At 41.2% G+C, this 13,691-nt stretch overlaps 2 protein-coding genes across 2 annotated transcripts; both read right to left on the minus strand.

Moving 5' to 3' along the window:
• Positions 1-3,690: 3,690 nt before the first annotated feature.
• Positions 3,691-5,216, minus strand: hoxa2b (homeobox A2b; the record flags this gene model as incomplete). The annotated part of the gene is made up of 2 exons (XM_080470811.1): positions 4,817-5,216; positions 3,691-4,376 (listed from the first exon to the last, which is right to left on the minus strand). The coding sequence occupies exons 1-2, from the start codon at positions 5,199-5,201 to the stop codon at positions 3,691-3,693; spliced, it is 1,071 nt and encodes a 356-aa protein (XP_080326937.1). The 5' UTR covers positions 5,202-5,216.
• A 6,045-nt stretch (positions 5,217-11,261) lies between these two features.
• hoxa9b (homeobox A9b) lies at positions 11,262-12,493 on the minus strand (the record flags this gene model as incomplete). Its single annotated transcript, XM_080470823.1, has 2 exons — positions 11,262-11,511; positions 11,980-12,493. The coding sequence occupies 2 exons, from the start codon at positions 12,491-12,493 to the stop codon at positions 11,273-11,275; spliced, it is 753 nt and encodes a 250-aa protein (XP_080326949.1). The 3' UTR covers positions 11,262-11,272.
• Between the last annotated feature and the right edge of the window lie 1,198 nt (positions 12,494-13,691).

Consider the following 13,691-nt stretch of genomic DNA (forward strand, 5'->3'; position numbering starts at 1 on the left):
AAAGATGTCAGTCATTTATTAATTATCTTTTGACAGGCAGTATCACCCAATCCAGTTTAAAAGAGTGAGCCTTTGAAGAGTATAGCCTGTTATTGTGGAGGAATGAGACGGAGATGTCAGAGCAAAGCTGACAGGCGTTTGTGTAGAGTTTCACATTTTTACTAGAGCTGCAGGTGTTGTCCACACCTGATACACTCAGAGGATATGGAGCATGTGTTGCAACGGTTCAGTGTACAACTGGAAGTAAAACAGAAATGTTGATTTTTATTATTTTATTATTTTATTTTATTCAAAGTGATAGAAGAAATAACTAGAGCATAACTCAAAGAAGCCAAACATCCAACTTGTATAGCATTTTATTCAACTTAAGGTTGCTGGATGGATCCCAGTTGACTGTGAATCCATCACAGGGCGAACACAGAGAAACAACTTCACACACTCACACCTATAGGCAATTCGCCAACTAACCTCAAAGACATATTTTTTGCTGTGGGAAGAAGCCATAGTATAACCCACACACACCCACAGGGAGAACATGCAAACTCAGCACTGAAGCCAAACTGCTAACCCCTACATCACCATGCTGCCATCTGCAAAGACACATTAGTTTGAAGATAACAGCTTTTGAACCTTTATCGGGCAAGTGGTGACCATATTTCTCAAATTTTTTTGTTTTTATCTTGCTTTGGGAACGCATCTTTTCTTTCCCTGTGAGAGCACCTGATTCATATGGTTAATTTGAAATTATGTTATATATTGGTATATATTATAAAATATTACAATAGAAACACACAGTCTTCACTGTGCACATTAAACTGGTTTTGTATATATTATATGGTACAAAATGGTTCCTAAACTGTTCAGCCAATCTTTTACTGAAATGAAACAATGAGAAACATATCCAAATTAGTTTTGGGGATTTTCTTTGTCAGGAACTATACAATTTGGGAATCGTGTTAAATTCTTCTTCTTCTATTAGATTTAAGTGGCACATATTTACACTATAGCCCCGGCCAGCTCAGTCAGTAGTACATGAGACTCGCAATCTCAAGGTAGTGGGTTCATGTCCTATACTGGGCGCCACCTTCCCGTGGGCTCACCACCCGCAGGAAAGGTTCTTAATCGGTGCAATGTGATCTGGGTGACAGTGCTCAGACTGCCACCCCCGCGACCTGAAAAGTAATAAACCGGAAAAAAATGGATGGATGGATAGTTACACTATCTTATATGATTAAGGAATTAAATCTCCAATGAATAAGTATTTCAAAGAATGAACTATTGGAAACCGTTTTATCAACACAGTTTATCTTGCATCCATGTAACAAAAGAGCGACACTGACATTTTATCACTGTTTTTAGCTGTTTTGCACTGTAATATTATTTTTGTCTGACTAATTTTCTCCACATATTGAACATATGATATGCATCTTTTGTCCGTCCACATTGAAATGAATGTTCTATTTTTCTTTCAAAACTCTTGGTTTTTTTGGATTTTTTTCATGGTTGGATTTACAAACTCCACATTTATCACCTGCAGAGTAAAATGTTGTGCCCGTCTCTTTATGAGGTGTATACTGAAACAAATTGCTTTGAATGCCACATTTTACATATTAAACAAAAAAAAAAGTCATTTTGAATCATTGTTTGCATGTAAAAGGACTGAAAATTAAACAAAAATGTAAATACTATTTTTTATGTCAAGGAGCCACTGCAGAAACTGAAGAGCTCCACGAGGCTAAAGAGCGCAGGGTTCAAAATTAAACCATAAGCTGTTTTATTTTCAGTCCTTTCTAAACAATGAGATGTCATGTTTTTATTAGAAATCACATTAGAACTTAGCACTCAGCAGTACTTGAGTATGCTGTAGTACACTGCTCCATGATACAACTGAAGTTTAATCTCAACCTAACTTGCTAACCTTTCTGAAAACATTCTGATGTCACTTCCTTTTAGCTGTGCAGCCATTGGACTCCTCACAAGCTCCAGCTACACTGGTCACTGAAAAACTGACCCCCTCCTGACCTGGCAGTAGTTCCTCCCAGTGTGGAGAGGCAAGGAGAGCCGGATTGACCTCTGACCTCTGTGTGTGCTTTGGTGGAGGGAGGGATCTTCTGACAGAGCTGGATCTAGTTTCTCTTGAAGCACCATCTACTTGCCTGTCATTAGGTCAAACCAAAGAAGTTAGTCTCACACAGAGAGGTCCACCGTTCAAAGAAAGTTTGGATTAAATTTATTGGTTTTCTTTCTTAAATAGTCGAACTGTGCAGAATTATTTATTTGACATAAAAACAGATATCTACTGTTAGTTTAACCTGTGATGCTGACAAAGTTCAAGGGATACCATGTGATTGAGTACTTAATCTGTTTTCTTTGGGTTTCTATGAGCCTTTGAATACTTTCACCTTATTTCAAAGGAATGCACAGTCATCGTCAACCAGAAACCAAGCTGTTTAGAAACTATTTTATAACCTCACATAACAATTATAATAATGCCATTAATGTTTTAGACCAGCAGTGTGGTCCTGGCAGTATGCACTGATATCTGCAGCCACAGCAGAATAATTGTCTTAATCTTTTTTTTTTTAATCAACCCATAGTGTCTCACACAAGCAACTGTTGTTACACTGCTGCTATCACATCTCTGTGGTGAGCCCAGAATCAACTGGTCCTTGTGGAAATGCCTCTAAAGAAAATGCATGAAGTTAGCTTGAAATTACATTTATGTCAATTTTATTGTGATATTCTTCAAATGAATGGGACCAATAAATATGAGCATTGAATTATTTGAATGAAGATTGGTTGTATTGTAGTTAAAAAAGATTTATGTTTATGTGTCAAATTGGGATAAAATAAATTCTAATAATAACTATAATATTTCACCCCCATAGCTTTGAATGAGCCTTAAGATGATTTTAAATTATTATTTAAAAAGCTGAGAGATCCACCATGGGGCAGGGTGAGATTCTTAATTCTAAGAGATTGTATAACATTGCGGATCAGGCTATAAACAAGCACCCTCGGTCCTGTGAGTTTTATAGGCAATAAAATTTAATTAGAAAGCCAAGAAAAGTCGTAGCTTTTGGCCTGGGACTCCTAGCAGGCAATTCTCACGGCAAATTTTCTTTTTCTGGGTTTAAACATGCAGAGGCAATGAATCTCTCTTTGTCTCTTTCCGTGTTCTCGTTTTATTGTCCAGAGAGAGACACAGAAACACGGCAACTGGAGAAATCTCAGCTATGAAAAGTGGAAAAAAAATTACATAAACATTTAGTTCCAATTGTATTTCATTTGCATTTCATTGGATGATTTTAGAGAAATCTCAATTAAACTGTCCTGAATATTAAACGTTTGGCTTAATGGATTGTTTTTCTAATTTTACAACTGATATTCTAAAGCATATATTTTATGTGTTCATAGAAAAAAAAATCAATAAGCTTTATAGTCTTGTGAAATAAGACAGTGCAGCTGAATACAAGCAATGTAAAGTTTTATTTCAAGAAAAATATTGTGCTCAGTTATAGTTGAAATCCATATAAAAATAAACGCAATGTCCTCCGGCAGCTTTCCAAACAGTTTGTTCTATTTTTCAACTTACCTTATTTCTGAGATCGAGACAATAATTTTGCCCCCACGCTAATAAGAAATTTAAATAAAATAAAAAAAAATTACATGGCGTCAGTAATAAACATTTTAGTAACTTAGATTTCGCAGGTCGATTGTTGTGAGTGTTTCTGAGAAAAGGTCAAACGTTTCGGACGACAGAGGAAGGGGACTTTGTGTTGTATCTGACAAACTGGGTGAAAAAGACGACGGGGAAGAGAAAACGTGGAAATCCTGCAAAGAGACGTCCAGGCCCGGGGAGGAATCATTGTCCGGGCCTATTGTTGCCACGCACATTGGAGCGGTGGGTGTCGGGTTTGCAAAATGTTTCAGATTTTTCTCATTGCTGCTCAAAGGAGCAACAGCCGGGCTTTGGTTCCCCGCATTGTGCCCGTTGTGACAATGCTGTGAAGTCAAGGTATTCTGGTGGAAATACCTCTCCCTCTCCAGGAGCGTCCCGGCCCCTGCGTCTCCCTCCGCCGCCTCCGGCCCCAACTCGTCCTCCGGACACGCGTACTTCCCCTCGCAGTCCCGGTTCTCTTTGCTGTGCGTCTGCCTCTTGTGCTTCATCCGCCGGTTCTGGAACCACACCTTCACCTGCTTCTCCGTTAAATCCAACAGCGCCGCTATCTCCACCCGCCTGGGTCTGCACAGGTACTTGTTGAAGTGGAACTCCTTCTCCAGCTCCAGAAGTTGAGTGTTCGTGTACGCGGTCCTTAGCCTCCTGGAGACCCCCACACCTCCACCAACAACACCCTCTGCTCCTTCAGGTGAACCTACAAAACAACAAATGTTTCAATCACGACATTGCTTTCCATCATAACACAGTTGTGTGCGGGGCGCTGGAACCTGTGGCCGCCGCGCACCAGGACTGAGAGATTTATGGCGCCCAGGCAGAATATGATGGGTCTGCGTGGACAGGACAGGACGCAGGGTGAAGATTAATGAACATGCCAGCTGCTGGCCCGTGTAAGAATAATCTATCACTCTCCATTACTGTCAAACATTAACACTCTTACACAGCATCACAAGTCAGTGCGTTACTTGATGAGATTACGCATGCTTAAATCAAAATCCTATACTGGCTTATAAGGGGACGCCCACGTTGCGCGAGGCCCGGGGTGCAGCTCCATGCATGCATGCAGAGGGGGAATCCTCACACAATGAGAAGCCCCCTTTTTTTTTTACATGGAGGTTATAAATCATCATGTCTTGCCTTGGGGGGAGAAGTAGAGTGGAGAGGAGTCAACCGTCGTTGCAGGAGCAGCGGCGGAGGAGGAAGAGGAGGAAGAAGAAGAAGAAGAAGAAGCCGGGGTCTTCTTGATGCTTTTCTTCTCCTTCATCCACGGGTACTCCGGGGGGGACGCAGCCTGCAGCGGGCTGCAGCCTTTCAGAGCCTGCTTGCAGCGGCTGTGGCGTGGGTGGACGCTCGGATTGAGGCCGGTGATGGTCTGCTCAAAAGGAGGAGGAATCAGTGTCGAGCTCTTGATTGATGAACTTTGAAACGCATCACCGACAGGGTTAGTGAAGGAAGTCAGGCACTCGGCGAGCGACGGCTGGCTGTTGATAAAACCACTTTCTCGCCCAAATTCGTAATTCATCTCCTCCTCCTTGGTCTCGGAACGAACCACCGATTCTAAGTTAATGCAGAGGGGCCAGAAATCATAAAAATTAATAAGCAGTTTACTTTCATAAACTACTTAACGGGTTATAGTCGGAGGGAGACCTCTGTGCCATAAACTATTGCTTCCATGAGGACATGGTCGGAATTAGACTGTGTGGCTTGTCACATGATTGCATCTGCCCAATGACAATTTGGGGCTTTTATCAAAAGAAGCCACTGTCCCCTGTGATTGATCGAGAATGTCTGAGAGGTAACGCCTCATTCCGGGGGCAGGAGCTGCTTTATTTACACATTTTTTCTCCCCCTATTTTTTTTTTTTTTGGGGGGGAGTTTTAAAAAAAAAAAACACAAACTCCTTATATGAACCCCACCCTCCCCAGTGAAAGCACCCCAAAGTAGTTCCTTCTTTTTGCGCGTGTACGATTGGCTTTCCAGTGCGCGCCAGTGCGCGCCCCTGTTTCCAGCGTGCGTTCAGTTCTCCACAAATCATTTCTGCAGAGCCACGTTTTGTGTCTCAAAATACGTCAACGCCCAGAGTCGTTCTCAGTAGCAGAGGCGTTAATCTCGAAAGCTTCTTGGAGGTTTTCGCTTGGATGGGAAATCTGCGCCAGACACATCCAGCTACATGTCCACCCCTCCCCCAACACATTCTCTTAGACAGAGGGAGTATCTTTAATGGGCTTGCGTCAAATTTTGGCACTGCTTGATCTCTAATTATTTAAATTATCTCGTAAAATGCGTCTGCATGGATAACACTGCAGGTGAAATGTTTGTAGGAAATCTGGAGAAAGGGCATTATTTTTTTTTTTTGCGTCAACCTAAGAAAACAGCCGGGAAATTTAGTGGGCATTTGTCACTATTTTGCTATTTACAGCCCCATGTTAGACATCAAATTTCATTTATTTGCTCTCACCTATAGGGATAACGTTGACCTGAGCCACCATTCACCGTTACGCTTCAGCATTATTGGCTATATTATATAGGAGAGCGGCAATGATTTGCCACTGCAGTGTGAAGCTTAGGAAAGGTGGGAACTGATGGCTGTTTATTGCTCAGGCTCTAAACAAAGAGCCCTGGTAGCCTGGGTGTGATCAATCTTTCTCGCCAAAAGGTCTGACAGCTCCCTGCCCTAAGAACACGTTTAAACCATCCAACACTCCCTTAGATCATATATGGCCAGGAAGAGGACAGTCACTCTGTTTGGCTGTAGGATGCCTTTTTTTGATTTAGAAATGTCTGGATTTCCTCAGGAGAGCAGATCAGAGACACAAGGCCAATTTTTAAATTTACATATATTTTGAAATATAAATGAACAAGCCTGATATCCGTGGCCTTTTTTCGAATGCAAAATGGACTATGCCGCAAAAACAAACTGAAAGAAGAGAAGGCTGGAGCTGTTTTTGTGTAGAAAACGAACGGAGGGGATTTTTCAGAGCATCAATTGTTTGGTGAGGTGAGTGGGTGTTGGCATTCAGCTCCTCAGTCTCATTGTCTATATATACCTTTCTCTCGGTGTGACACCCCGCAGAGAAAATCTTTGACATCCTTAGATCCTAAAAATATTTATCTTTAATACACAGTCCATAACATTTGATGTGTGCTCATAAAACATTGTTGTGTGTTGTTGAAGATGCTCCCTGCACATGAAGCAGATCTCGCAAATGGATGATTCTCTTTTATCGGATGCATTAAAGAGGATATATTATTATCATTTGAATTATTCACATTAAATTAACCGAAGATAACCTGTTATTGCTCTTTTTGTAATTTTGTCTTCATTCCTGTCATTTTCACGCATTTGTTTCGTTACAATTTATTGAAAAATTGTTTATATTCAAACAATATATACGTGTCTGAGCGCAGGGGATTCAGATTGTTACGAGATGGAAACAAAGGAGGAATACTAGATCTTATTCCAAAAGTACTTGATATATTGCACTGCATGCTGGGAGTCGAGCATATTTCACATTACACATTGCAACGAATTTTGATTTATGCTCCTCGGTGTTGACAGGAAGCCACTTTTTCCTGCTCGATGCGCACCAAAGCAGACAAGAAGACGGTGTCTGGATGAGCTGTGAACACTAGAGGCTCGTTTCCCGTCTGTTGTGCACCGACAGGAGACATCTGGGAAACAGGCAGGCCAAACCTACGACCACAAGAGAAAATGTTTCAGTCCCTCTGCCAGCACAAACATGTCTTATTATACGGTGAGTTCAACGCAGATATTTAACCGGAATCAACAATAATAAAAAAAAGAATTGAACAAAACAGTGTGCATTTGTTTTTATTTTTTAATGGGAAAAACTGTCATTATCAAATCTACTCACATATATTTTTATTTTATAGATCATATTCATAATATTATTTATGGTATAATGGAGGTGATGCATTTCTAATTAGCTATATTTAAAGGAATAACTAATGTGTTTATTTCTTTTGTTACATTATTTTGCTTCATATCATAAATATAGTGTTATTGTAGTTTCCTCAGTGAGACACAAAGCTGGAAAAAAAATGCAGTTATAAACTAGCTGAGGCGTATTTTGTCTGGAAAACACATTGTGTGTGTGTGTGTGTGTGTGTGTGTGTGTGTGTGTGTGTGTGTGTGTGTGTGTGTGTGTGTGTGTGTGTGTGTGTGTGTGTGTGTGTGTGTGTGTGTGTGTGTGTGTGTGACAAAGGACATCATTTTCACATAATGGTTTTATTTATAGAGCCGCATGGATTATTGGATGATTTGACAGACACTAAAAAAAAAACAATGTTGTAACTGGATTTATATAGAAATATTAACTATTCCATAGAGTACTTTTTTTTTTTTTTTTTAAATAACCCCGAGCACAATTTGCGCAAGGTCTGCAGAAAAATACATAGCATTAACGACAAAACACTTTATTCATAATAAAATGTGAAAAAACTGATCCTGAAGAAAACGCATGTCTCCAAGCAATCACCTTCACAGATTAGATTTCTGTCTCATTCGCACTGTGTTATTGCTCATCCATAAAACGTTTGCGGAATTTCAACATGGAAGGAATACACGGACAGTAAAATGAACAGGTAAGTGAAAATTGAGAAGGGGGGGTTTCCCCAGAAATATAATTGTGCACGAATCCGTTACCGTCTCTCGTGCTTCAGAGGTCAATAATACGTGCTAAATATTTGAGTATCTGCGACCACAGCCGCACATTACGGAGTTTAACCTCACTTTCCACATGCGCTCTGGGATTCATCCAACACAACAGTGTGTTTGCAGAGAGGATAAGTGGATGACACAGGCGCTCATGACTTTACTCTTACCGAACATCTGACTCGTGGCCTCTTCTGCCACGATGGTGACGTCATGAGGTTTGAAGTATGGAGGTCATGGAAGGTCACAACAAACCTGGCAACTTTCTGTGTTTTTTCTCTGTGTTTGCACGGAAGATGTGGGCAGAGATGCAATAAACGCAGTGCCTGTGCCAATTCACTGATGGCATAAAATCACAGTTTATGTCTGAGGGTCAGAGGGAATGTTGGTTGTTCTTGAAATATCCTTTCGGTTTTTCACCCACAAAGGAAAGGGAGACCTACATGTTGGTGACCATTCTGTGAGGGGGGAGAAGGGGAAGGGGTGAGGTGGAGTGAGGAAAAGGAGAACAAGTGGGTGTGAAGAGTGATGGGAGGTTTTCTCCGTTTTTAGGTCTTCGAGTGTATTAGATGAAAACAAAAAAACAATGCACAGAAATAATTTCCCACTGGGGTTAATAAAGGATTTCTATTCTATTCCATTCTATTCTATTCTATTCTATACTATTCTGTTCTATTGGAGTCTGTTCTGATCAGTTGAGCAAACTGAAAAAAAACCCAAGACGCTCGGAACAATTTTTCTAACTTGACTATGACAAAAACCCTCACAGAACCTCTACATCAGTTCATAGCCTCGCTTTAATTAAGTGGACTTTAAAATAGAGGAATTAATCACTCGAATCGTCATTAAACGACTGGATGTGGGGAAAAGCGCAGATTGAACACAACAGGCAGTGATATTAGTGGGCTATGTTGATGAAAACCACACAAAAAGTGCTTGAAGGTCCTGCTGTGGGCGAGGGGGCGTGGTCTCAGCGTGCAGCGAACGCATCACAGCAGTTTTCCTTGAGATGAGCTGCTGCTTCCACCTGCTGGCGGCCAGAGCGCAGCAGCAGCAGCAGCAAGGCGCACAGCTTGGACACCACCACCTGGTCACCAAGCCCGGGTCACATTCACACTTCTTCAAGTCAAACGTCTCAATCTCAAAATGTATATTCACATAGGTGTTTTTCTTCTTTGTTTGTTTTTTAGATTTCCAGTCCCACTATAGAACGAGTGAAATGATGACGCTATGCGTCTGGAAGTGAAGCCATTGTGGACCGTCTGTGCTGTTGTCCCCCAGAGCTGCTTGCTGCGACAAAACAAGGGGATGTTTCCGCACCGAGACAATTTAATTGTTGCTAGACGGTTGTAAAGTAATTAGACGTTTTAAGGACAGACCCATTTGCGCTCCTGCCAAACCCTCCGCATACCCCCCCCCCCCCCCCTCCCTGGCGCGCACATGTGCTTGTGGCGTCGCCCCCGCGCCTCGGGCGTGTCCTCCAAGTAATATCACATATTTAACTGTTTGCCAGAGCCTCATCAGAAATGCTGCTTTACTGCTGTCAAAGAACCTCTACATGCTTTTCAGCTTTCGCACCTTATAAACAGCTGAGGCTATACGATTGTGGTTCATTGCAGAGGCCATCGAGTCTGGTTATAGGGCGATCAAAGGCCGAACACCTCCCATAAATATCTGTAAATATACAGATGCGGTGAGTCCAACAATTAAAACAAAATTATGTAGAAACCCTCCAATGTGTTCTGCTTCTGCCTCCGTTTGCTCTCACTTTTTTATGAGTCTGACCATAAAATGTAACATAGTTCGGGTATGTTGTTTTTAACGGACACTGCGGTTTCCATTGTCTTGGAACGCTTTAGTTGATACTGAGGATATGAGACGTAATTGTTGATAGTTTTTTCCCCAAATTTCCGGATTCATTTTCGCTGAATCCACAAACCCGTCCATACACCGGTCTATTGGAAAATTAAAAAAACTAAAGGAAATTGGACGCACTTCACCTTGAGAACGTTCTCTCTCACAACCACAGTAATCGGAATAAAAAGAAACAAGCAAATATATGATAAATTATGAAATGTAAAGTCTTATAGGTTTTACAAATGCTTTCAAAGCTGCAGAATTTGGGGGGGTTTAATTGTTTGTGTCATAAAACTCAATGGCTGCAAAGCAGAAAATATAATGGAAGTGTTTTGTTGTTGTCCATTTCAAATTTCTCAGATTTTTCTGTAATTAAGCCTATAATTGCAATGTAATTGAATTCAATAACAATTCAGTTATCCCTTTTTCAAACAAATGTTTGGGATATTTAAGAATAAACAAAACGTTGAAAAACAAAATCTTAGCATTTTGTTTTCTGATAAAACGACACATTTTATTGTTGCAGCTTAAATAAAAATAATAACACTGAAACCACACGATCATTGTCTTTCTGTGCGATACAAACTACACTTTATTTTCGTTTGAAATTAAGAACTATACGAGGTATTAACGTGTGCGCAGTGGTTTTCCCCCCACAAATGCATCAAAGAAAAAATCTAACAGTTAGAAAACATTTAAAGTTGCAAAAAACAATAATTTAAACAATGCAAATAGGTAGCAGAAGGACATTCAGGTAGTCAAGGATCATTTCATGCAAATAACAAATGGCCTAAGTTGGACTATCTGTGCGCGCTAAGTACAACATCTAATATTCTGACCAGACATTTTCTTTATCTTTTTTTTGTCCTCTCACAAACATTACACACTGAATATTATAGGAAAAAAAAAACATCCAGCATCGTTTTAACAACACTAACTTTACAACAACATGTGTAACAGGTTAGGAATATTAAGGAGATCCACCACCCCCCCCTCCCCTCCCCTCCTTCTCCCCCTCCCCTCCTCCCCCACTCTCTAATCCACCATCCGTCCAAACCCAGTTAACTGTCTCTCCTCCGCTCTTTGTTTTCTTTCTTCATCTTCATCCTGCGGTTCTGAAACCAGATTTTCACTTGTCTCTCGGTCAAATTCAGGACTCTGGCTACCTCGTATCTACGGTCCCGGGGGAGGTACATGTTAAACAGAAACTCCTTTTCCAGTTCGAGGATCTGATGTTTTGTGTAAGGGCAGCGCTTTTTTCTGGAGGGTTTTGCGTGAAGCCAGTTGGATGACGGGTTATCTGGAGACAGGGGATCAAAAGATGTTGAGACAGGAGAGTTAATGCCCTCAGAGATTAGAAATTGAAAACAAGTCCAGTTTGTTGTATACTCCTGGCAATATTGATGTCTTAAAAATCTTTCTTTTTTTTTTTTTTTGGGGGGGTGGGGGGGTGGGGGGGTGGTAGTCTGCACTCAGGAATGTGGCTATTAGGGAAAACTAGTCACACTAAACATGTTGTTTTGTTCCACAGTGCACTGCAGCATTCGTAATGGAGAATGTTCACATTTCATTATTGCAAATTGTGTTGAGAGGTTCTAAATACTCTCCAACCCAAATGTGTAATGCCATAATTATTATAGTAAAGCGAAAAACACCAATTATGCTATTTTAAGACCATTTCACCTCATCCTCAAGCAATTACATGCTGCTTACGCCACACAAATCAGTCCAAAACGCGAGCATAAAGAAATAACACTTCATAACCTACTTGCATCATTCTCCCTCTTCTCCTCTCCTGCTGGGTTTTCTTCAGTGGCTTTAGTGGCTGAGCTTTCGCAGGGAATCTCCGGAAGGGACGCTCCGTTTTCAATGTCAGACAAAAGAGGTGTGTGTGTATCCAAAGTCGTACATTCGGCACTCCCAATCAGAGGCTCGGGTTTGATCTCATAATGCATGGTTGTCGATGGTAATCCCGTCAAACACAGGGACGCAGAAACCGGGTCCAACGCCCAGGAGCGCGTAAACATGCCATCGCTGTCTCCGCTTGTATAATGGTGATGAATGTAAGTCGGGGCTGTCGTGTTTGGCGGGTGGGAAGGGATGGTACTCCACGATCCACCAAATATAGACGATTTCGCCTGCAAAGGGCAAGACTCCTGTCCGCCATATTCAGTGACCATCGCCTGCTCCACCCCTGCAGCTGACGAGTACCTCGGTGCCATATCTTCCTGCTCGGGAAGAATGCGCGAGTCAACGTAATAACTGGTTCCCAACGTCGACATTGCAAAAAAAAAAAAAAAAAAAAAGCAAAGGTTTTTAAAAAAAAAAACAACAACACACAATGCGTTACTGTCCTGCAGTGTTTGGAAACGCCGTCTTCATTGCATGATAAGGTGCTGCTTTCGTTCACCAGCAAGGAGCTCACTGCGTCCAGTAAGTTGAACCTTGCCCAAGACTGGATAGGGCGCCCCAAACACGTGACCGTGGGACAGAACAATAAATAATAAATCAGCCTACTCCTCGGCTAAATGGCCACCATTTTCCCCACCATATTTTAATAGCAAATCCCCGCGCCTTTATTGGGAAATATTTGGTTTTTATAAGCAATAAACGTTATGATTTTTGTCAGGCGATCTAATGTGAGTGCAATCGAACACGGTTGCGACTCGGGGGGTGGGGGCTGGGGGGTATATTACTTTAACTCGTCCATTTGTGAAATCATCACACAGTATCTTCCCTTTAAAAGTGTATCTACATAAAACCCTAATGGGGGTTATTAATCCTCTAAAATAAAAAGGCTTGTAATAATTTAACGACCTCTAATTATAAAACTCTTTTCTTTTGGAAAAAAAATGTGGTGACTGATGTTAAAAAATATTTCTAGACCTTCTATTCTTTTATGTAGCGAAGATGTCATTGAATTGTGTATTTTTTTTACACAATCTGAATATCTGGGGACAGATTCCTGGGTCCACTTTGAAGGCAATCCTTAACGGAAAGTGGGGTGAGGTTATTTGGGTGCTATATAACAGTCCGTTTTTATCACGGGCAATTGGGTTGTTTTTCTTAAGGTTACAACCTGGCTGTCTCAGCTAAATATCACCAATAAAGCTCAGCCTTTGTGTCCTTTCTCTGGCGCAAGCAGACGCATCCGGCATTTCGAGGCAACTGGCAGACTGCAATGATCATAACCGAGGCCTTGTCTGCCCTTCCCTCTCTCTCTCTCTCTCCTCCTGGACAAGTCTTAATCCCTTCATTTCCCAGCCTGCGTTCTCACTTCCTGCAGTTGGGATCACACACATGCACCCCACATCTTAAATTGAGAACACTCTGAACTCGTTGTAAGTCCAGAGAGTACTATGACTTCATTTGATAATTAAAAAAAAAACTACTTAGAAATAAAGACAAAAAAATAAATAAAAAAAATCTCAGAAGCATTCTTTTTACGCACGTCAATAAAAGGTTATGGCACTTTTTGGA

The sequence above is a fragment of the Lipophrys pholis genome, assembly GCF_963383615.2.
Source record: "Lipophrys pholis genome assembly, chromosome: 9".
Classification (NCBI taxonomy): Eukaryota; Metazoa; Chordata; class Actinopteri; order Blenniiformes; family Blenniidae; genus Lipophrys; species Lipophrys pholis.